The sequence below is a fragment of the Heterodontus francisci genome, chromosome 25 (assembly GCF_036365525.1).
Source record: "Heterodontus francisci isolate sHetFra1 chromosome 25, sHetFra1.hap1, whole genome shotgun sequence".
Taxonomy (NCBI): domain Eukaryota; kingdom Metazoa; phylum Chordata; class Chondrichthyes; order Heterodontiformes; family Heterodontidae; genus Heterodontus; species Heterodontus francisci.
Window position 1 is genome coordinate 68,646,616 of NC_090395.1, and position 24,578 is coordinate 68,671,193.

Here is a 24,578-nt window from a genome sequence, read left to right on the forward strand (position 1 = left end):
AAGTGTAGTCACTGTAATGTAGGAAATGCAGCAGACAATGGGTTGGATTTAGTTCCCAGCCTAACGTCGGGTTCCGTGGTGGGTGGGCTGGAGAATAGGTGGGGCAGCGACTGCCACAGAACCCGACACCAGGATTGCCAGACCCAATCTTCCCAGGAGTGGGATAGGCCGACGTCAGTCTTCCTACCCAGAGACCAATCGAAGCCCTTAAGTGGCCTATTGTGAGCCAATTAAGAGCCTCTTTGCACTGCTGCTGGAATCTTACCAGCAGCGGGGGAGCCTCCGCCGTGCAGGGAGGGTGCCTTGGAAAATGAGGTGCCCTCCCTATGGGCTTTGGGGGGGTGGGGGTGGTCCCTCCTTCACGAGCAATTCATGGTCCACAGAAGATCCGCCCCCCCTCCCCCCCCTCCCCCCCCCCCCCCAACCCCGGGAATGCCTCCTGCACAAAATCTAGCACAGTTTGTGCACAGCAAGCTCCCACAAACAGCAATGTGATATCGACCAAATAATCTGTTTGGTGTGATGTTGATTGAAGGATAAATATTGGCCAGGACACCGGGGAGAACTCCCCTGTACCTCTTTGAAATAATGTCATGGCATCTTATACAGACACCTTACAGGTCAGACAGGGCCTTGGTTTAAAATCTCACTTGAAAGATGGCAATTCTGACAGTGCAGCAGTCCCTCAGTACTGCATTGGAATGTTAACATTGATTTTTGCGCTCAAGATCTGGAATGAGGTTTGAACTCACAATCTTTTGACTGAGAAGTAAGAACGGAACCAACTCAGCTACTGCTGACAGCGAAATAAGGTAAGAAATATAAAGAACAGTCCTTAATGCCCAGTATTTGCAGTTGCACAGATGATCTTTTCTCAATGGTGCTTGTATTTACCAGAAAAGAATGTTTTGCGTGGGGGAAGATGTTTTTGCTTTGCCTTTTGCTGTGGGCGTGATTGTGATCTTCGCTCAGGAATGTGTTGGAGCTGCTGAGAAAAATATCAGTAATTTTGATGAATCACTTCCTCCTCCTGCTACGTTCAAAATGCACTTAGAATCATGAAGCTGACCGTATTCCATGTGTCTGTGTTATCCACGTTTTTGCCTTTGTGCCCTCAGCCAAATTTTGACTCCCCAATCTGACTGATTTCTCACTGAGGGATTGAAGTATTTCAAGGGGGCTGGACTATTCATTTGAAGGACATAGCAGCCCTGGTGAATATTTATCCCTCAACCAACATTCCTGAAAAAAATGATTATCTGATCACTATCACGTTGCTGTTTGTGGGAGCTTGCTGTGCCAAATTGGCTGCCACATTTCCTGCATTACAGCAGTGACTACACTTCAAAAGTACTTCATTGGCTGTAAAGCACTTTGGGACTTCCTGAGGTTGTGAAAGGTGCTATATAAATGCAAGCTTTGTCCTTTTTCCTTGTTTCCTTCCCTCCTTCCTTATCTCTTTCCTTCATGTCATATGGTAAATTCCCATGTTGATTGGGTAAGAGATGTTAATCTACGGAAGTGGAACCCTTCATCATTTTGGCAATTTATTGCCTGGCTTTACAGGCTCTATGCAGCATCGGCAATGTCCCATGGCCATTAGTCCAGGAGACCGAGGGCAGGGGATTCCCCCCCTCCCACCTCATTAGGATCAGGAGCAGGCCCTCCTCCCCTCTCCCCTCCGACTGGGAAGTCCTGGAAATCCAATCCCTTTTTCCTGACATTGATACCCAGATAGTGGGCACTGTCCTAGGTCAAGGGTCAGGGGCATTAGCCCCCAGAATCTTGCTGTGCTACTTTCGTTAGATAAGTAGCACACACAAGCACTTTGCAGGAGTAGGTGGGGAGTGTCACTCAATAGCAGTCAGAAGCAAGATCCCTGGTTGTTACATTTCTGTCTAGCTTAGCATGGGGAGACTGCAGTCCAGTTGCAACTTTGCCAACTGTTTCCCTGGTTGAATAGATCAGGGGATCAAACGTCGAATCTTCCTGTCTGTGTAACTGCACTCGGCGTTTGTGTATTGATCCACAGAGCCATGAGGTGAGGGAGCAATTCAATTTTGCCTCCCAAAACTAAGAAAAAAGTATAAAAGCTTTACACACAGTTCGCATTGCATCAAATATGGTTCATGGGATGTGGGCAATAAATGTTGACCTAGCCAGCGACACCCACATCCCATATATGAAAAAAATAAATCATTGCCGCTATCCAATCCACAGCGCAATCATAATCAGATTCAGTCACTGCCACAGCCACAGTCTCAATCATATTGTCAGTCTTGATGAGTTTCCAGAAGTGGCATTTCCAAATTCTGAACCTGTCTAGAAACTCACTATTGAGTCAAAACAACTCTCTGCTTAAATTAAACTGCAGCCTTTAGGAAAGCAGAGGCTGCGATCACCTGACACTGTCAGTCCAAGTTGGATTACATTAATCCCTTAATTGAATTTCTCCTCCTGGATTATTGCACGTTTTCCTCCGTGATCAACTCACCATGGAGATGGGAGCAGCTGAGCAAAGAACAAAAAACAATTAGAAGGATTCTGAACTGTCACATCTCCTCAGACTGGAGTTTGAGCGATTAGCTGTTTTCTGCTGTTGCTCCCTGCTCTCAAACCCACTCCAACACTTAACTGTCAGATAGTGCTAGTATCTTCCAAAACATTGCTGCAGGAGTTCCTCAGGGTAGTGTCCTAGGCTCAACCATCTTTAGGTGCTTTATAAATGACCTTCCCTTCCATCATAAGGTCAGAAGTGGGGATGTTTGCTGATTATTGTATTAGTACTAGTACTAATTGATTATTCAGTACTATTCACAACTCCTCAAATACTGAAGCAGTCCATGTCCATATGCAGCGAGACCTGGACAACATCCAGGCTTAGGCAGATGAGTGGCAAGTAACATTCGTGCCACACAAGTGCCAAGTAATGACCATCTCCAACAAGAAGGAATCTAACTATCTCTCTTTGACATTCAACGTCATTACGATCACTGAATCCCCCACCATCAGCATCCTGGGAGTTACAATTGACCAGAAATTGAACTGGAGCAGCCATATAAATACCGTGGCTACAAGAGCAGGTCAGAGGCTGGCAGTTCTACAGCGAATAACTCACCTTCTGACTCCCCCAAAGTTAGGAGTGGGATAGAATACTTTTCACTTGCCTGGATGAGTGTAGCTCCAACAACACACAGGAAGCTGCCACCACATTAAACATTCACTCCCTCCACCACCGATGCACAGTGGCAGCAGTGTGTACCATCGACAAGATGCACTGCAGCAACTCACCAAGGCTCCTTAGACAGCACCTTCCAAACCCCCGACCTCTACCACCTAGAAGAACAAGGCAGCAGATGCATGGGAACATCACCACCTGCAAGTTCCCCTCCAAGCCACACACCAGCCTAACTTGGAACTATATCACCGTTTCTTCACTGTCGCTGGGTCAAAATCCTGGAACTCCCTCCCTAATAACACTGTGGGTGTACCAACACCAGATGGACCTCAGCAGTTCAAGAAGGCAACTCACCTCCACCTTCTCGAGGGCAAGTAGTGATGGGCAACAAATGCTGGCCTTGCCAGCAATGCCCACAACCCATGAAACTAATAAAAGAAAGAAGGTGCACTGTGTAGGACGGAGTTACCCTCTGCTGTGATGGTGTCATCTTTCATTATGCCAACTTGGTTGTTTGGTAGTGCCCTTGCCTCTGAAGCAGATGGTTATGGGCTCAAGGTCCTCTATAGGACTTGAGCAAATAATCAAGTATTGAGGGAATGCAGCATTGTTGGCCAATGCTGTCCATCAGATGTGGCGCTAAACTGAGGCCCTGCTTGCCCAGGTGGATGTAAAAGATCGCATGGCACTGTTTGAAGAAGAGTGGAGGAGTTATCCTGGTGTCCTAATCAATATTTATCCCTCAACCAATTAACTAGTCATTAATCTCTTTGATGTTTCTGTGGGTGAATTGGCTGCCATGCTTGTATTTCATTGGCTGTGGAACATTGTGAGGATGCGAAAGATGCTATACAAATGCAGGTTGCTTTTCTCCTGTTTACAGTCAATCAGAGTCTGTCATTGTCTTCGATTAGTAAGTCTGTAGATAGTAGAGTCTTGAAGGTTCCTTCCTAGGTGCTGCACATGGGGTGGCCACACTCTGCTCCCAACTCCTGGCTCACATTTCACATTATTTCACAGACCCCGTGGAGAGTCTCTATAGACCCCCAGGGGTTCGTACACACCATAGTATGGTGGATTCCATTCTTGGATAGGGAACCTTGCCACTAGGGTCATTGTTTGCTTCTACCTTTCCATGCTCCCCCCTCCACCAACAGCAGCATCCCCATGCTCCCTCACGCTCTCCTGAAGCTGCTGACTGCTGCCTCACAGGGACTGACGGCCCTTTCAGTACCTGCGCCAAGTAATTAATCTTCTCCATGTGAGTCTCGACCTGTAGTGCTCAAACTCTCTATGGGAGCCGTGCGGTTGTGGGTCAAGGCTGGCAGCAAACCATCTGGTCCTTTGCAGCCCGAGGCCCCGGAGATTTTAACTCCCCAGCCCCGACAATCTTTGTGCTCGAACCCGGCAGGAAGTGCGAGCCGATCAATGGGCTAGAGTGGGATTTCAGGCAGGAGGAGCAGCTACTGGGGGCCCCAGGGAAAGCGCCTCAGCTGTCAGGTAACTGGTTAGGTAACAGAGTGGGCTGGGGTTGGGCAGAGAGAGGTAGGTTAGGAGGACTTTGTGGTCAGGGGAGGGGGAAACCCAGGGCAGAAGCAGCTCAAGGCTTCCTTGTGGGGCCCGGAGGAGCAATCCTGCACCTTTTGAGCCTGCATTAAAACTACAGAGAATTAAATTGAATTTGCTTCCCCTTTCTGGACATTCTCTTGTACCCGATCCTGTCTACTAGGAGCTTCCCCAAAGACCTCGAGTTAAAATTTCAGTCGGACCTCATCTGCATAATGAAAGTAAGATCCTGCTGCCTTCCTGTGGTTTTTTCCCTGCTATCCTGCTCAAAAGACCATTGGCAGCTGTGCCTTCAGCTCCCTGGGCCCTAAGCCCTGGAATTCCCTCATTGCCTCTCTATCTCTCTCTCTCTCCTCCTTTAAGAACCCCTTAATCCCTCTTTGACCAAGCTTTTGGCTGGGTGTCAAATTTTGGTTGGTAACACTCCTGTGAAGCATCTTGGGACATTTTACCATGTTAAAGGTGCTATATAGGTGTAAGTAGTTGTTGCAGTTAAAATTCCAACTGTGGGATCGCCCTGTGTAAGCCATTGTGGCCATTTTAACTTCTCGCCCATCCCCCCCACCTTGCTGGGTGAAAACTGTCCTCCAGTATCAGCAAGTTGTTCAACCATGTAGGGCATCCCAGCTGAGTCTTAGCTTGCCCTCACCTGAATTCTTTATGACGCTGCAGAGAGATCCATTCAGTGAGTGACGTTTTAGTTTGTGTGTGTGTGTGTGTGTCTGTGCGTGTTTGTGTGCATACACTTGCAGAGTGGCACTGGGAGCGAAGGGTGATGTGTGCGTGAAGATTTGCGGCCCACCCAACCCCCCCCCCAGCCCGGCCTTCTGTGCAGCCTTCTTGAATTGGCACAGAAGCCTGAGCTGCAGCTGTGACCGCTCGTGTGCTCCTGGCATCAATACATGAACTTGGCGTCAAGTGCCAGTAACTCTTGTGGTGCCAATTCAGCAATGATCTTTTGGATCAGGAATTGCTTTCAGTACAAGCAGTTACCCTGCAGCCAAGTTGATATTTGCCAGTAGCCCCGGGGTTTTGAGGGCCCTGACCCCCTTAACTGCAGATGCCCGTTCTTGCAACAATACATATTTATATTAGGAGAAAGACAGGAACAAGGAGGAGGCCATTCAACCCCTTGAACCTGTTCCGTCATTCAATTAGATCACGGTTGATCTGTATCTTCACTCCATCTATCTGCCTTGGTTGCCTAACCCTTAATACCCTTGCCTAACAAAAATCTATCAATCTCAGTTTTGACATTTTCAATTGCCTGAAGAGGTGGTAGAGGCAGGAACCCTCACAACATTTAAGAAGTATTTAGATGAGCACTTGAAATGCCATAGCATGCAAAGCTAGAGGCCAAGTGCTGGAAAATGGGATTAGAATAGATAGATGTTGATGGCCGGCATGGACACGATGGGCCAAAGGGCCTGTTTCTGTGCTGTATAACTCTATGGCCCCCAGCCTTATCCTTTTGTGTGAAGAAAGTGCTTCCTGACATCACCCCAATAGTCTAGGTTACACTGCCTTACTGGATTCACCCCACTAGAGGAAATTATTTCTCTCCATCCACCCTATCAGCTCCTTTTAAACATCTTAAACACCTCAATTAGATTGCCCTTTAATCACTCCAGGGAATACAAGCCTAGTATATAGAACCTGTCCTTGTAATTTAACTCTTTTAGCCCTTATATCATTCTGGTGAATCTGTGCTGCACTCCCTTCAAGGCCAGTATATCCTTCCTGAGGCGCGGTGCCCAGAACTGAATGCAGTTACTCCAGATGGGGTCTGACCAGAGCTTTATATAACTGTAACATCACTTTGTATTCCATCCCGCTTGAGATAAAGGCCAACATTACATTCACCTTTTCAATTATTTTTTTGTGCCTGTCCAGTAGTTGTTAAAGATTACTATATGTGTCAGATGCAGAATGTAAAGGGTTATTATGATGTTGCACTTTTCATGCAGTCTGCATGAACATGAATGTTTAATCCAGTCCATACAATAGGGCCTCACAAGCAGGCTGTTTCAGCTTCATTCTCCCTCCTCGCAACAATCTGTGGTGCTCTAAAATGTAAGACCCTCTACCTGGTCTAATTGGTTCTAGTCTTTACTCTGGGTATCAATGGCACACAACTACTTGGATACTGTTCCACTAAATGGGGTACACCTTTATTATACCTCTAAGCAATAGTACAGAATCACGATGATAACGGTTGCTTACATGTCCTGCGAGCTGGAGTCCGTCTCGGTGGTCAGTCCGCCGATGAATCTTCCGTGCGTGACTTCCCTATGGCCGACCAAGCTACCCTAACCACTGCAGCAAAGATGCTCTTGTGGGCTCTTTCTTTATACCTTTTTCTGCTTTGGCCCTGTTCCATACAAGGTAGAAGTGTTTTTTAACTCCCTCAGTTGATCTGCAATTACCTCATTAGCCTTTTGAAAAAACAAGGTCTATGGCTACAGGCTTGGGCCTCGTGTAGGAGTTTCAAGGCCCGCTGCTTCAGATAACAAAGACAGTTTTTCTGCTTCATTATCTCTAGCACTGTTATCAATCTTCAGATTGGTACAGACAGGCATTTTTTTTAGCTCTTAACGAGCAAGGCCTGGATCTCTTCCCGGATGCCAGCACTTCTGCAGTTTAATTAGTTTTGCAGACCTTGCTAATTCTGACAAGGCACTGGCGTGACCAGAATTGACCATCTTGCCTTGCGTTTTCAAGCCCACAATACAGTTCATTATATGTCTTCAGTCTGGGTACTCCGATGCTCCATGTTGCCACCATGAGACAGACTCCACACACACACGACTCCACCACAACCAGTCTACATTCTTTAATACAAAAGAAATAAAGGAACAGTCACATGGTTAAAAAGTGATTGTACATTAAAAGGTAAAATAATATATTGGTTACAGGGGGTTGTGTAAGCCATTCAAGGAGACTTCAGCCTCCAGCTGAGGCTGCAATCATCCGGACTGAGCTCCGTTTATTTTTAGCTTGCAGTGATTTCAGCTACCTCAACTCATCCCCCACCTGATATTTAATTTATTTTCAAGGACACAACCTTTTCCTGGGACTGTGGCTACTTCTGCACATTTGGCACCAGGCAGCTGGTAGTGTGTGCCGCACATTCAGGTCATGCCGCTGTTTGCGGGACCTTGTGCGCAAATTGGCTGCCACGTTGCAACGGGAACGACACTGAGATGACGCGCAAAGGAGGACAGGCTCTTCCCCCTTCGACACGTCTCAGTACAGCCACGGTTCTCAGCTTCTATACAGTAGTTGATATTGAAACGCATTTATATTCCCCCAGCATTGTCATCTGTTAATTTGACCAGTTCCACTGGCAACTGCTCTGGCAAATATAAACTTACCCGGTGCTATAGAAAGAGAGGCTTGAATATCTATAGTACCTTTCACGACCTCATAGAATTAAATAGAATGTACAGCACATAAACAGGCCAGTCAGCCTTAGCGGGTCTTGCTGTTGCTTATGCTGCACTCCAGTCTCCTCCTTTCCTTCCTTATTTAATCCTATCACCAGAGCCCTCTGTCCTCTTCTCCCTCTTATGCTTATCTAGCTTAAATGCAGGACGTTCCAAAGCGTTTTGCAGCCGATTAAGTACTTTTTAAAATATAGTCACTGTTGTAATGTCGGAATGATAAAGCAAATTCAGTTGAACTGGGGGTTGGAGAACTTCCCCTGGATAATAAGGGGATGAGAAATATTGGCCAGGATACCAGGGAGAACTCCCCTGCATCTCTTCAAAATAATGCAATGAGATCCACCTGAGAGGGCAGATGGGGCCTCAGTTTAACATCTCATCCGAAAGACAGCACTTCATCGATGCTGCACTCAACTGTCAGGCTAAATCACACATGCAAGTCCCGGAGTGGGGCTTGAACCCACAAACCATCGCACTCCAATGCAAGATGCTGTCAGTGAACCACAGCTGGCACTTAAATTGAGCTTTATTGGCACAGATTCATTGATCTCCAGGCTGTCGATTTCTGAAGTATTGTCAGTGTTTATCAAGCCCTGACCTGTGAGGGTCTCAGCAGACACTGACCTGCAAGGTCACCTAGGAGCTGACACGAGTCTTACTCCAGTGTGTTCAGCCTCCCTCATCTTCTAAGTGTTGACCCCAAGGCACCTGCTTGCCTCTTCCATCTGCCTGTGCTTTGTATTGAGGGTGGTGGGTCATGCTGTGCGTTAACGATAATAGAGGATGGAAAGGGAAATGAGGAAACTAAAGCTCAGGCTGTGACCTTTTCTGAAGAATAGGTCATGAAAGCCACAGGTCAAAGGACAATCTATTCACAGAGTTAATGATTGCAGCACCTAGCTCATGGGTTGAGCGTGAATTAACTCCCCAGACAGAATGATTCTGCAGGCAGCATCAATCATGGGCCAGGTCTAAAAAAATATGAAAAAGTCAGGGATGATTAAAGGCCATTTGAACTATTGATCGCTGCGTCTCACACGCACACATCTTTAGCATGCAGCTGCACTTTGAATAGCTCAGTTTCATCTTGTCTCCACTAACCTGTCATTTCTCCCTCTTTTAGTAAAGGAGATCGCCCTGGATAACTGTGGTTTAAATTTACTTTTCAGCAATTTAAACGTATATTTTCTGTATTTGTTTTCGGGATGTGAGTATTGCAAAGACTGCATTTGTTGCCCATTCCTAGTTGCCCCTGAGTGAACCTTCTCCTTGAATGGCTAGTCTACTAACTGCTCCAGTACCAGAACCCTCTGAGAATTCTATAGATTTCCAATTTGGGCCTCTTGCGCATCCCCCCACTTACTTCACCCCGCCATTGGCGGCTGTGACTTCAGCTATCTAGCCCCTAAGCTCTGGAATTCCCTCCCTAAACTTCTCTGTCTCTCCCTCCTCCTTTAAGACTCTCCTTAAAACCTACCACTTTGTCCAAGATTCTGATCACCTGTCCTAATGTCTCCCCCTTTGGATCAGGTCAGTTTTTGTTTGATTCCGTTCCTGTGAAGCATACTGGGACATTCTACTATGCTTATTGCTCCAGCTAAATACAGGTTATTATCACCAGGACAGCTTTAACGTGTGGATTCAGGTCTTTAGGGGAGGATCGTTCAGTTGTCTTTGTTAGTTCAATGCTTTCCACAGTGGGAACAACGCACTTAGTGATTTTTGTTCAAGTTCTTTGCTGTTTGTTTGCCAACAGGTGACTCGTGCCAGAGAACAACTGGGTTTGCGCTGTACTTGGGGAGCATTTAAAAGCCGGAAATGCTGCCAAGGGAAGGGAGCTTACTACACACTGGATTGGTGTTTATCTTGTCCCTGTGCCATCTAATTACGTCCATTGAAGTCCCTCTTGATCGTAAGTGTTACAAGTCAGCAAGTGTGACATTTGTAGGGGTGAAGGTGATTGCAGTGAGGATTTGATGGGAGTGTGTGTGGAAAATTCCAAAGGCCAATTTCTCACCCAGCTCAACAAGCAATTTATATTAATAATCAGTGTGTGTAATTATCAGGGTGTATTAACAAAGTCGTTTGTATTAATAAACAATGTCTCTTAATAATCAGTGTGTTAATCATCAGGGTGTGTTAACAAGCAGTTTATGTTAATAAATAGTGTGTGTCAATAATTAGTGTGTATTAATAAGTGTGTAATATGCAGAATATATTAATAAGGGTAGTGTGTTAATAGGCCTGTGTTAACAAGCAGATTTGATTAACAAGTAGTGCATATTAATATGAAGGGAATATGAATAAATAGTGTATTAATAAGTAGTGTGTATTAATAGTGCCTCTATGTCGTCAGCGGTTATAGCTCTTATCTCTTTTGCTAACCTGTTTATTTCCTCACCTCTATGTTCCCTCAATTTGCCAACAATGGGACAAAAGCAAGCCTTCAGAGAGAGTGTAAGTTCTCACCATTTCTCTTATGTCTGTAACTATCAGGTGCCCTGTTGAGGAGACTCACTGTCCTGCCTCCAGCTCGAACTAAGAGTGAGTGGTTGGGGTTGGGACAGACGACGACACAGATGCAGTGCTATTAAACCAAGCTCTGAAGGTCTTGAATTGTAGAGTAGAAGGCGAATGGAAAGTCAAGAGGCTCAATGCTAGGATTGCCCCTACCCCCAGCCAATCTCTACTGTGATGCCTCAGCAGTTGAATATCCTGCAGGTACATTGTTTAGGCTGCACAGGAAGAATGCCCATTTGGGTGAGGTTCAAGAGAGTACCAGATGTCAATGGAATGTCACTCAACATGGGTCATCAGCATAGGTTTTCTGCTTCTGGCCATGATATAACAGATCATAAACTAGGGAGTCCTCTCTGAATGCTAGCCGTTAGTTTCTATCTCCATCGTAACCACTCATGGCTCTCTCTCTCTATTTTATCGATACTATGGTCAGTGCTCCTCTGAACATTCCTCTCTGCTGTTTCCTACCATGTCACTTAGTTTTCCTCTTCCCTAAATACTGTAAAAATCGAAAGTTGGATGTAACTCCTGCTACTCTACTTCCTTCTTTCCCAGGATGTCGAACTTCCCATCCTTCTCCTAAAGTCACAACCGAAGCCATCATTGAATAAATCCAATAGGGAGCAATTTCTTGACTCAGTCATTAGAATGTGCAACTCGCTGCCACAAGAGGCTGATAGAATTGCCCTTGAGAAGGTTGTGATGAGTCTCCTCCTTGAACCACTGCAGTCTACGTGGTTTTGCTATACCCACATTTCTGTTGGGAGTTCCAGGATTTTGACCCAGCGACAGTGAACTAACGGCGATGCAGTTCCAAGTCAGGATGGTGTGTGGCTTGCAGGGGAACTTGCAGGTGGCGTCTACTGCCATTGTTGTCCTTCTAGATGGTAGAGGTTGCAGGTTTGGCTCTCAAAGGAGGCCTTGTGAGTTGCTGCAGTGCATCTTGTAGATGGTACACCCTGACACTGTGTTCCATTGGTGGAGGGAATGAGTGGTGGGACATGCTGTTTGCATGCTTGACACCAGACTCCCGAAGTAGCTCTTCTACTCAGAACTTGGTTGCGGCAGGAGTCTCCCACAAGGATAGCGGAAACAGTTTGGAGATGTCTTCAAAGCATCCCTGAAGAGATCAAACATCCTTGTCGCCTCCTAGGAGTCCCTGGCTCGTGACTGTCCTAGATGGAGAAAGCTCACTCAGGAACATAAGAACATAAGAAATAGGAGCAGGAGTAGGCCATCCGCCCCCGCAAGCCTGCCCCACGATTCAATAAGATCATGGCTGATCTGCCCCAGGTGTCAACTCCTCTTTCGTGCCAGCTCCTCATAGCCCTCAACTCCCTGATATTTCAAAAATCTATCTACCTCCTCTTTAACTACTTTCAGTGATCTAGCCTCCACAACTCTCTGGGGTAGAGAATTCCAGACATTCACTACCCTCTGAGAGAAAAAATTCCTTCGCATCTCAGTTTTAAATGAGTGTCCCTTTATTCTGTAACTATGTCCCCCTAGTTCGAAATTCCCCCACTAGTGGAAACATCTTCTCAACATCTACCCTGTCAAGCCCCCTCAGAATCTTGTACGTTTCAATAAGATCACCCCTCATTCTTCTAAACTCGAATGAATAAAGGCCTAACCTGTTCAGCCATTCTTGATAAGTCAACCCCTTCATCCCAGGAATCAGCCTAGTGAATCTCTTTTGAACTGCCTCCAATGCCAGTATATTCTTTCTTAAATACAGGGACCAAAACTGTACACAGTACTCCAGGTGTGGCCTCACCAACACCCTGTACAGTTGTAACAAGACTTCCTTATTTTTAAACTCCAAACCCCCTAGCAATAAAGGTCAAAATTCCATTTGCCTTCTTAATTACTTGCTGCACCTGCTTGCTAACTTTTTGTGTTTCATGCACAAGAACACCCAGATCCCTCTGTGCTGCACTTTTTTGAAGTCTCTCTCCATTTAAATAATAGTCTGCCTTTTGATTCTTCCTACCAAAGTGCATGACCTCATGCTTTCCTATATTAAACTTCATCTGTCAAGTTTTTGCCCACTCTTTTAACCTATCTATATCCACTTGCAGATTCCTTATGTCCTCATCACAACATGCCCTCCCATCTATTTTTTGTATCGTCAGCAAATCTGGATATATTGCACTCTGTCCCCTCCTCCAAGTCATTAATATGGATAGTAAATAATTGAGGCTCTAGGACTGATCCTGTGGCACTCCACTAGTTACATCTTTCCTACGTGAAAAAGACCCATTAATCCCGACTCTCTGTCTTCTGTGAGTTAACCAATCTTCAATCCATGCTCATACATTACCCCCAATACCATGAGCTCCTATTTTGTGCAATAACCTTTTATGTGGCACCTGATCAATGCCTTCTGGAAAATCCAAATACACTACATCTAGCAACTCTGCTTGTTATATTGTCGAAGAACTCTAGCAAATTTGTCAAACATGATTTCCCTTTCACAAAACCATGTTGACTCTGTTTGATTGCATTAAGCTTTTCTAAATGTCCTTCTATTTCTTCCTTAATAATGGGCTCTAGCATTTTCCCAATGACCGATGTTAGGCTGACTGGCCATAGTTTCCTGCTTTTCATCTCCCTCCCTTCTTGAACATTAGCAGTTTTCCAATCTGCTGGGACCCTCCCAGAATCCAGTGAGTTCTGGAATATTTTGACCAATGCCTCCACTATCTCTGCAGCCACTTCCTTTAAAACCCTTGGTTGCAGGCCATCAGGTCCTGGTGACTTGTCTGCCTTTAGTCCCATTAGTTTGTCAAATACTTGTCCCTCATGATAGAGACTGTTACAAGATCTTTCCTCCCATTAGCTCCTTGCTTATCCGATATCTGTGGGATGTTTATAGTGTCCTCCACCGTGAAGACTGATGCAAAATATTGTACACCTTGAGGGACTTGGTCGGGCACATGCAGAGGCAAAGTTGAGGCATCGGAGGGAGCATACAAGCCTCCAAACTACTCATCTACCTGACCCTTCAAGCACCACCTGCCCCTCATGTGGCAGAGTCTACAGTTCACGCATTGGACTTATCAGCCATCTCAGAATCCATTGAACCAGAGTGGAAGCATGTCATCCTTGATCCCAAGGAACTGCCTAAGAAGAAGAATGTTGAAGGTGGTGGATGGGGTGCCAATCAAGTGGGCTGCTTTGTCCTGGATGCTGTCGAGCTTCTTGAGTATTGTTGGAACTGTGCCCATCTAGGCAAGTGGAGAGTATTCCATCACGTTCCTGACTTGTGCCTTGTAGATGGTGGACAGGCTTTGGGGAGTCAAGAGATGAGTTACTCATTCAAGAATTCCCAGCCTCTGACTTGCTCTTATAGCTACAGTATTTTGGTCCAGTAAAGATTCTGGTCAATGGTACCCTCAGGATGTTGATGGTGGGGGTTTCAGCGATGGTAATGCCATTGAACGGCAAGAGGAGATGGTTAGATTCTCTCGTGTTGGAGGTGATTATTGCCTGGCACTTGTGTGGCATGAATGTTACTTGCCACTTATCAGCCCAAGTCTGAATGTTATCCAGATCTTGCCGCATGCAGGCAAGGACTGCTTCAGTATCTGAGGAGTCGCGAATGGTACTGAACATTGTTCAATCATCAGCGGACATCCCCACTTCTGACCTTATGATAGTGGGAAAGTCATTGATGAAGCAGCTGCAGATGATTGGGCCTCAGGCACTACCCTGAAGAACTCCTGCAGCGATGTTCTGAGGCTGAGATGATTGGCCTCCAACAACCACAACCATCTTCCTTTGTGCTAGATATGACTCCAGCAATGGAACGTCTTTCCCCTGATTCCCATTGGCTCCCGTTTTGCTAGGACTGCTTGACACCACACTCAGATGCTGCCTTGATGTCAAGGGCTCTCACCTCACCTTTGGAGTTCAGCTCTTTTGTCCATGTTTGGACCAAGGCTGTAATGAGGTCTGGAACCAAGTGGCCCGGGTGGAATTGGGCTAAATAGTCTGTTTCTATACCGCATATTCTATGTAATTTTAACTGGAAGATGGGCTTGGATGAAGGAATCAACTGATTGTTTGTTTTTAAGACGAACCAGATTTGGAAGCTTTAGCAGTGCAGACCAAACCTGTATTTCCTGTTGTAGAACTTTATCCTTTCTTAACGTAGAGACCCAATGGGATTGCTGCTATACAACTCTGATAAAAAGATAAGGACTTGCATTTATATAGCGACTTTCACATCTTCAGGATGTCCCAAAGCGCTTTACTGCCAATTAAAAGTGTAGTCACTGTTGTAGTGTCGGAAACACGTGGCAGCAATTTTATGCACAGCAAGGTCCCACAAACTGCAATGAGATATTAACCATATAATCTGTTTTAGCGATATTGACTGAAGGATAAATATTGGCTAGGACACCAAGGAGAATTCCTTTGCTCTCTTTAGAAATAGTGCTATGGGATCTTTTGCATCCACCTGAGAAGGCAGATGGGACTTTGGTTTAACATCTCATCTAAAAGACAGCATCTCTGACAGTGCAGCACTTCTTCAGTATTGCACTGAAGTATAAACCTAGATTATGTTCTCAAGGCTCTGGAGGCGGGGCATAAACCCACAACCTTCAAACTCAGAGGTGAGAACGCTACCAACTGGCCCAGTTTGAAGGCCATGGAGATAAAGAATGGCAACATCTTCACCTTGCATATTTTGGTGGGGGTCAACACTGGAGGGCACTAGCATCGGCTCCCAGCCTAACTGTCGGGCTCACGTCTCTTCGCAGTCTTGAGACCATGATCTTGCTACCTTTTCTTTAGCCATTTGAAGGGGCCTTCAGTTTGCGTCATCTTCACTGCTGCATAATCCGCATGCAGTATTAATCTCTTAAAGATTTGCTTTGTTGCTATGAAGGTAAAATTGGGTCAGCTGCTTGCTGCATGAGATTGCAGCCAGGAGCTGCTGTAACCAGGCTTCTTGTGGTAGGTCTTTGAGCTCAGTAAGGATTGAAATTACCACCGCCCCCCGTCCCCAGTGTTTAATCTGGCCGTGGTTGTTTAATCTGACCATTTTGTATGCATTTTCTGATCTTCCATTAGCACCTGTCTGCCAAGCTTAGTGCAATCTTTAGAGGCCTGGCTTACATCTAACTGTGTCTGCTGCAAGTCACTGTCACCTGGGTCTCGTCTCACTCTTCTTCTATCCATCTGTTTGTTCGCAGCTGGGTCCCTGTTCGCTCAGCTGGATTCATATGCACAGGAGTCCAACTGGGTTTCCTTTCTCTTCAGCTTGTCTCTCTCTCTCTCTCTGATATCAGGGCCTGTGGTATTATACCTGCATGGAATGCGTGTCACATCTAATAGAGCACTTGATATCAAAAGCTACTTGTAGATCCAGCCTCCGGATGTACATCTTCACACTACCACAAAAATTGTGGTGTCACGGTAGCTGGGTTCATTTCGCAATGCATTGATATCATTATTCCACATTTTCCTTCATTTAAAACTAGGCTGAGGAGTTGGGGAAGGCTAATTTTGATCTGTCCTCTTCTCTTTTTCTCTTTTTACTCTTTTCCCCCCCCCCCCCTCCTCATCCTCTCCCCTCCCTCATACTCTCTCCTCCCATTCCTCATAATTTTCTCTCCTCTTCCCTCTGTGGTCCTCTCGACCACCAGTTGATTTTTAAAACCTTGTAGGAGGGAGGGAGGGAAACCTGAGGGAGATGCAGAGTCCCATAGCTTAGTCTGGGGAAACAAGGTCAGAGCAAGACACAGTGTGATGTGTCTTAATTTCAGTTTAGAGTAGAAATACCTGGGTGTTGAGAAGAGAAAGAAGATCATGGTGCTGTTCTGTCCATATTGCAGTTCGAAACATGTTAATATTATTATTTCTTGTTTTAATTTTTTTTTTTGCAGTGGCCCAACCTCCAACCATCACCAAGCAGTCTCCAAAAGATTACATCGTCGATCCACGGGATAACGTAATTATCTACTGCGAAGGGAAGGGGAACCCAACACCTGCGTACGTAACTCTTTACAGTGATGTGAGTGGGTGCATTATCACCCAGGACCTCAGCATGACTAGATGGGGAGTGCAGATGGGGAAAACACCCAGAGCCCTACAGTGCACAGTATCAACCTCTAATGATCACTTCTGTGGCTTTAGTGACCTCTGGTGATTGAAACCAAGTACTGCAGTGCAAATGCTCAAATATCCACAGCAGGAATCCTCTCCTTGGGTTTTATTTTATTTTTTATTTCGAGATACAGCACTGAAACAGGCCCTTCAGCCCACTGAGTCTGTGCTGAGCAACAACCACCCATTTAATCAATCCTACATTAATCCCATATTCCCTACCACATCCCCACCATTCTCCTATCACCTACCTACACTAGGGGCAATTTACAATGGCCAATTTACCTATCAACCTGCAAGTCTTTGACTGTGGGAGGAAACCAGAGCACCTGGTGGAAACCCATATGGTCACAGGGAGAACTTGCAAACTCTGCACAGGCAGTACCCAGAACTGAACCCGGGTCGCTGGAGCTGTGGTGCTAACCACTGCGCCATTGTGCCGCCCCCACTGTGTCACTGTGCTGCCTAAATTAATCATGATGATCAATAGAGGGAATTGCCTTGTGACATCTTCCGCTCCGCTACCATTATTTCGATAGAAATCTCACTTACCAACGTGAACGGGGCTTTCACTAAACTTCCGCCTAAGATACGAAGCTGGAAAAGAAGTCAAGAAGAAAATTGACCCCACCCCAATGTGTTGTAGAATGATACAGTGGAGAATGAGGACATTCGACCCATTGTGCCAGAGCTGGCTCTTTGAACAAGCTACCCAATCAGTCCCACTCCCCTGCTCTTTCCCCATACCCTGGTAAATTATTTAATTTTTAAGTATTTATTTAATTCAATGTTATTATGTAATCTGTTCCCACCAGATAGTGCTTTCCAGATCACCATTATTAGCTGCACAAAAAAAAATCATCCCATCTCTCCTTTCTCGTTCTTTTACTTAAATCTGTGTCCTCTGGTTGCTGACCCTCCTGCCAGTGGAAAACAGTTTCTCCCAATTTACTCTATCCAAACCCGTCATAATTTTGAACAGCGATGTTAAATCTCTCCATAACCGTCTTTCCCCTAAGGACAACATTCCCAGCTTCTCTAGTCTGTCCACATAACAGAAGTCCTGGACTCCTGTGACTTTGTGATCCGGTTTGGGGTGACTCTGCTGCCTCTCTCTCCCTCTCCTTGTCTAGAACCTTGTAAAGATTATTGGGCTGTGGTTGTCTTTATACTGGCCTGTGTGCTTATAACCTGTGTGGCAGTCCTGCTCAGTGTGCAGACTCAAGCTGGACACAGGATGGATGTTTTTGTACTGATGCAACCTGCCTGCCCTTTTCATGCAGATCACAGCCTGATCTTTTATGCCATGGTCTGGATTGAATCCTGGTTAATGTAACCCTGTCAAGAAATTACTGCTTGTGTCAGCTGTTGCTTGGATCCAAATGGCAAATAAAGTGGCTGAGCTTGCAATGTTTATTTTTACCTCTGCTGATTTTAATCCTTGATTCTGCCGACAGGATCTGTGCGAAACTGGAAGAGAGGATGTGATGGGTGTTAATCTGCTTCATTGCACTGCCTTTTGGTCTTTTAATGTTTTTGAACAACTCTTATTAAGTATGATGTTTACCTTGGCTCAGTGGCTAGCATGCTCACCATAAATCATCCCATTCCAGAGATTTGAGCACATAACCCAGGCTAACACTCACAGTGCAGTCTGCCTTTATTTTCTGGGGGTCCCCAGGAATGTGTTAGTTTCTGCAGCAGGGTCTCCGCGAATGCGTCGGTTTCTGCAGTGGGTTCCCTGGGAATGCGTGAGTATCTGCAGTAAGGTCCCAGGAATGCGCCAGTTTTTGTGGGGCCACTGGAAAGAGTCCCTGTATGTGTCTTAGTATTTGCAGAGGGGTCCCAAAGAGATTGTCGGTATAGTGGAGTTAGGAACTGAGATATATACGTTAAAAAAATTGTTATTCATTCATGGGACGTGGGCATCGCTGGCTAGGCCAGCATTTATTGCCCATCCCTAATTGCCCTTGAGAAGGTGGTGGTGAGCTGCCTTCTTGAACCGCTGCAGACCATGTGAGGTAGGTATACCCACAGTGCTGTTAGGAAGGGAGTTCCAGGATTTTGACCCAGCTACAGTGAAGGAATGGCGATATAGTTCCCAAGTCAGGATGGTGTGTGACTTGGAGGGGACCTTGCAGGTGGTGGTGTTCCCATGCATTTGCTGCCCTTGTCCTTCCAGTTGGTAGAGGTCGCGGGTTTGGAAGGTGCTGCCTGAGTAGCCTTGGTGCGTTGCTGCAGTGCGTCTTGTAGATGATACACACTGCTGCCACTGTGCGTCGGTGGGGGAGGGAGTGAATGTTTGTGGATGGGGTGCCAATCAAGCAGGCTGCTTTGTCCTGGATGGTGTCGAGCTTCTTGAGTGTTGTTGGAGCTGCACCCATCCAGGCAAGTGGAGTGCATTCCATCACACTCCTGACTTGCGCCTTGTAGATGGTGGTGGACAGACTTTGGGGAGTCAGGAGGTGAGTTACTCACCGCAGGATTCCTAGCCTCTGACCAGCTCTTGTAGCCACGGCATTTATATGGTTACTGCAGTTCAGTTTCTGGTCAATGGTAATCCCTAGGATGTTGATAGTGGGGGATTCAGCAATCGTAATGCCATTGAATGTCAAGGGGAGATGGGTAGATTCTCTCACATTGGAGATGGTCATTGTCTGGCAGTTGTGTGGCACAAATGTTATTTGCCGCCTGTCAGCCCAAGCCTGGATATCGTCTGGGTCTTGCTGCATTTCTACACCGGACTGCTTCAGTATCTGAGGAGTCGCGAATGGTGCTGAACATTGTGCAATCATCAGCGAGCATCCCTACTTTTGACCTTATGATTGAATGAAGGTCATTGATGAAGCAGCTGAAGATGGTTGGGCCTAGGACACTACCCCGAGGAACCCCTGCAGTGATGTCCTGGAGCTCAGATGATTGACCTCCAACAACCACAACCATCTTCCTTTGCGGTAGGTATGACTCCAACCGGCGGAGAGTTTTCCCCCTGATTCCCATTGACTTCAGTTTTGCTAGGGCTCCTTGATGCCATACTCAGTCAAATGCTGCCTTGATGTCAAGGGCAGTCACTCTCACCTCACCTCTTGAGTTCAGCTCTTTTGTCCATGTTTGAACCAAGGCTGTAATGAGGTCAGGAGCTGAGTGGCCCTGGCAGAACCCAAACTGAGCATTACTGAGCAGTTTATTGCTAAGCAAGTGCCGCTTGTTGGCACTGTCAATGACACCTTCCATCACTTTACTGATGATTGAGAGTAGACTGATGGGGCGGTAATTGGCCGGGTTGGACTGGTCCTGCTTTTTGTGTACAAGACATACCTGGGCAATTTTCCACATTACAGGGTAAATGCCAGTGTTGTAGCTGTACTGGAACAAACTATATTTCCAAGTAGTCTTGAAGAAATCGTGTTTGTCCCAGATGTATTTCTTAGATGGGGGAGCATGATTCGTGAACTGATTGGCTGACTATATCTCCACAGCTTCACGTGGACCCGCAATGGAAAGTTCTTCAATGTTGCCAAAGATTCCAGAGTATCGATGAGATCACGATCAGGGACCCTTACAATGGACTTCCGTTACAGCGGCCGAGCGGAGGACTATGAGGGGGAGTATCAGTGCTCAGCGAGGAATGACCATGGGACCGCATTCTCCCATAGAATATTCCTCCGAGTCTCCAGTAAGAGAGAGGGCTGAATCTGTGCTAGTTGGGTTAAATTTAGAAATAGTCACTGTCTTTTGTGTAGCATATATCGAGGTGGGATAGTGTAGTGGTTATGTTTACTCGACTCGTAATTTAGAGGTCCGGATTAGTAATCCAGATGATGGGAATTTAAATCCCCCCACGGCAGTTTGACATTTGAATTCAGGTGAAAAAAAAATCTGGCGCCAGCAAAAGTCACATTGTAAAAACCCAACTGGTTCACACATGACCTTTAGAGAAGGAAACCGGGCAGCTTTACCCAGTCTGACTGATCTGTAACACCAATCCTTGACCAGTGTGCTTGACTCTTAACTGCTCTCTGAACTAGCCTGCAAGCTGTTCAGTTGTAAGAATGAGCAACAAATGACTGCCTTGCCAGTGACAGCCACAACTCGGGAATCAATCAAAAGAATAGTGCCTCAAGTGGGCTCGTGTGATTGAATAAGACGATTTTGCATTGTCTGGGTGAGAGACTGGACAAATTAAAACAGTATAGTGTCCATTGTCTAAATCCCTCGCCCATTACTCCAATCCTCCATTGGCTGCGTGAACCCCAAATTTGAAATCATTGGCCTCATCGACAAATCCCTCGATGGCCTCACCCCACATCATCAACCTCCTCCAGCCTATGCTCTTCAATCTCCGACTGGGACCCCCTGCCTAATGTCCCTCTCCCTTCAGCCCCTCCTCAGTGGAAGAGCCTTGAGCTCCACTCTCTGGGACTCTCTCCCTAAACCCCTCCTCTTTGTTCGCCTTCTGGTGGATGTAAAAATCCCATGACATTATTTCGAAGAAGAGTAGGGGAGTTAGCCCCAGTATTCTAACCAATATTTATTCCTCAATCAATCACTAAAACAAATTATCTGGTCATTATCACGTGGCTGTATGTGGGAACTTGCTGTGTGCAAATTGGCTGCAGCGTTTCCTATATTACAACAATAACTGCACTTCAAAAGTACTTCATTGGCTGTAAAATGCTTTGAGACATCTTGTGGTCATGAATGACATTCTGGAAATGCAAACCTGTCATCTTTTCTTCAAGTCCCTCAAAACCTCCTTCTGACACATAACTTTGGTCAAGAATGCCTTCAACTCTCGTGCCCTGCAAAGAGAAAACACGGGGGGCCCTGAATTTCCATGGCAGTTGAACCATTTCGTGCCCTAACTTTGGCGTAAACGCCATTTCTCTTGGTGTTCCGCCAATTTTTCACCAGAGTTAGAGCAGAAAATTGGGACAGCCCCACTTCTGAAACTCAGAGCCAAGTTCTGTAACCGCGCTCGCTTCCTGAGATCTGTACCCAAACTACATAGGCTTGAAATTTTCCGCAACGGGCAAGTTATCTCGAAATTTACATCTCCTTTTACGCCAATCTTGCCAACGGCAACTTCCACTGAAATTTCTGGCTATATTCCTTCTTTAAGTCCCTCATTTACAGACACTTAGGGAGTGTCTGTAAATTATAGTTTGAAGCCATCAAACCATCATTGATGCACATTAGGCACAGCATGTTTAAGAAAATGCAATCATATTGAAGTATGTTTACTTTTCAATATAACTCATTCTGTAACCCATAACACTGTTTTCAAAGATACAGAAAATGCAGACCCGGGTCTCAGTCAGGAGAAATGCATTTTAGTTTTAAACCAATCACCGTAAGACATCAGAAATATTTTGGGTGTAAATTTTCAGAATTGGCACAAAAGCAGGAAATTCAGATGAGTCGGTCTCATGAATTAGGGGGTGTTAACGGGGTGGGGGGGGCGGGGGTGGAGCTATTTAATAACCAGTGGAGGCATTCGTCAATTGTTCTGCTGATTGACGCAGCAGATGGAGGAAACTGGGGTGTAGCTGATAACGGGGGAAGTCATTTGCACGCAAATTTCTTTAATCTCTTGGGCTTGAAGATCGTCTTTGCACTGTACTTACACTATTGCGCCAAAAAATGAGGAAATTCAGGGCCAACCTGTCTCTTCTCATTTCAGGCATAAAATGGGTGCATTAACTCAACTCATGGCATTAATGATACCCTGCTGTGTTGAGTTACAGATTTCTTAAAAGTTTCTTTTGGTGATGTTTGAACTTTTCCTTTTTTGTTGGGTTCTCCCCTTGACTTTCTGTACCTCCCCATGGGATGTTTGAACCCCAGCAGAGGCCAACAGTTTGTTTAAAGCCATTGCTAGTTGTTCCTCACCGGGATGTGTCAGAGCACCCTGTGATCTGTTGTCATTGATGATCTCTTGTCTCTATCTGTGGTTTTTGATGTCTAGAGGCTCCCCTGTGGAGGAAGGAGACGCTGGAGCCTTTTGTGGTTCAGGAAGGAGCACCAGTGATTCTTCCCTGCCAACCTCCTGCCGGACTCCCCCCTCCTGTCATCTTCTGGATGGACAGCTGTAAGTTTTGCCAAGTTGGTCCTTGGACTATTATATTCTGTTGACATTTAATTCATGCACGGAAATGAAGTTAAAATGGCGTCCCTGGAATCAGTAGGATAGTAGCTGTACTGTTTACTTCCCTGATTATCTTGCATTTTCAGTGTGTGGTGGGTCCAGGCAGCTTTCCTCAGCTTTCAGTACCTCCCCATGGGCATGTACCTAGAAATGTTTGAATCCCAGCAGAGGCAAGCAGTTTGTTTAAAGCCATTACAATTTGTTCCTCACCAGGATGTGTCTGTTTCTCGTTTCCTCTTTTGTTTCTTTAGGGTGAAGATGGTCTTCGCCAGTAGTGTGAAAGGTGCTCATAGTGAATCGCCAGCCTTGTTCTACACCACGCTCAACCTTCTCTTCCATTAACTTTAATGTAAACAATGCTGCCAATTCACTAGTGGCGAAGACCATTTTCACCCACTTTTTTGCTTTCTCTACATCTGTTCCACTCCCTCCCCTCTCTGAATTTTCTCTCTCACCCTCTCTCCCCTTCCTCACTCTCTTTCCTCTCTTTACCCTTCAATCTCCCTCTGTCCCTCCTTTGCTCTTTAACTCATTGCCTATTTATCACTTCTTTCTCTCCCTCTGTTTCTCATACTCTTTCACGCTCTTCACCTTACTCTGTCTTTTTCTCTCATTCTCTTCCCCTCTCTTTCTCTCCTTTCCTTTACTTCTTTCTCCTTCCCTCTGTCTGATTCTTACTCCATTCTCTCTGGCATAACTACCTCAACGTGAGTCAGCGTCTTCAGGAAAGGAGCAGAGGAAAGTGATGAAAATTGGGAAAAGTCAATGATATAAATTCAGAGGACATAAAAGCATGTGCAGGGTTGTGATTTATATCATGAAGGGTATAATGAGCGAGAGCTGGACCTGTTTCTAGCTGGGACAGACATCACCTCTTCCAGAAGGCAGGTACTGCAGGAAATTCAGGGCCAGAGTCATCTCCTGGACCAATTCCGATCACCTAGGTGGGGAATTTCCCAAATTCTTTTTCCCCCAAATTGGATTGGGTTTTTGTCTGGTTTATTGCCTGTCCCAGGAGATCACATGGTTTTTGGTTGGATGGAGAATGTATGTTAGGATACACAAGGAATCACAATTGTGTGAGATAGGCTGGATGGGCTAGAAGTGTCCATCATTGTTCATATGTTCACATAAGGTGCAGCACTGTAGTGGGGGCACCTGAGTGTGTTGGGTAGAGCTATGGTGAGGGGCCTGGGATGAATACACTGGAGCGTGTTGCTTTATAGGGGTACAAGGGGTATGCTAGAAAATTCCAGTGGTGGGCAAGAATATATTGGAAGCTGGTACAGTGAAGGATGCGGAGTATATCAAAGGAGTGTTACATGTTTTAGAATATTAAAGCCATTCTGTACAGTAATCAGTTTGCAACAGTGGGGCTTTAAGTGAGAAGAAGTGGATCGAGGCAGTAACTTGATTCATAGAGTTTTCTGTGAGGTGTCAATGCAGAAGTAATAAATAGTTAGATTAATTGAGTGGCAAATTTTATACATCCATGTTAATTCAGTATGTTTACTTTTTAAGGATCTGAGGTATTTTTCTTGGAGCTAAGATTGTGGGAGAGGTTGTTCTGAGGAGACTGAGACTCTGAACGTGCTCATTGACA

The 24,578-nt window shown here is 45.7% G+C and overlaps 1 protein-coding gene across 1 annotated transcript in view; it reads left to right on the forward strand.

Moving 5' to 3' along the window:
• Window positions 1-24,578, forward strand: part of nfasca (neurofascin homolog (chicken) a) — a 191,924-nt gene that overhangs the window by 48,082 nt on the left and 119,264 nt on the right. Inside the window, exons 4-8 of the mRNA XM_068057443.1 lie at window positions 9,947-10,102; window positions 10,630-10,647; window positions 16,608-16,713; window positions 20,307-20,503; window positions 22,796-22,918. Of these exons, the coding sequence (XP_067913544.1) occupies window positions 10,009-10,102; window positions 10,630-10,647; window positions 16,608-16,713; window positions 20,307-20,503; window positions 22,796-22,918 (538 nt within the window). The 5' untranslated portion in view covers window positions 9,947-10,008. The remainder of the gene's footprint in view (window positions 1-9,946; window positions 10,103-10,629; window positions 10,648-16,607; window positions 16,714-20,306; window positions 20,504-22,795; window positions 22,919-24,578) is intronic.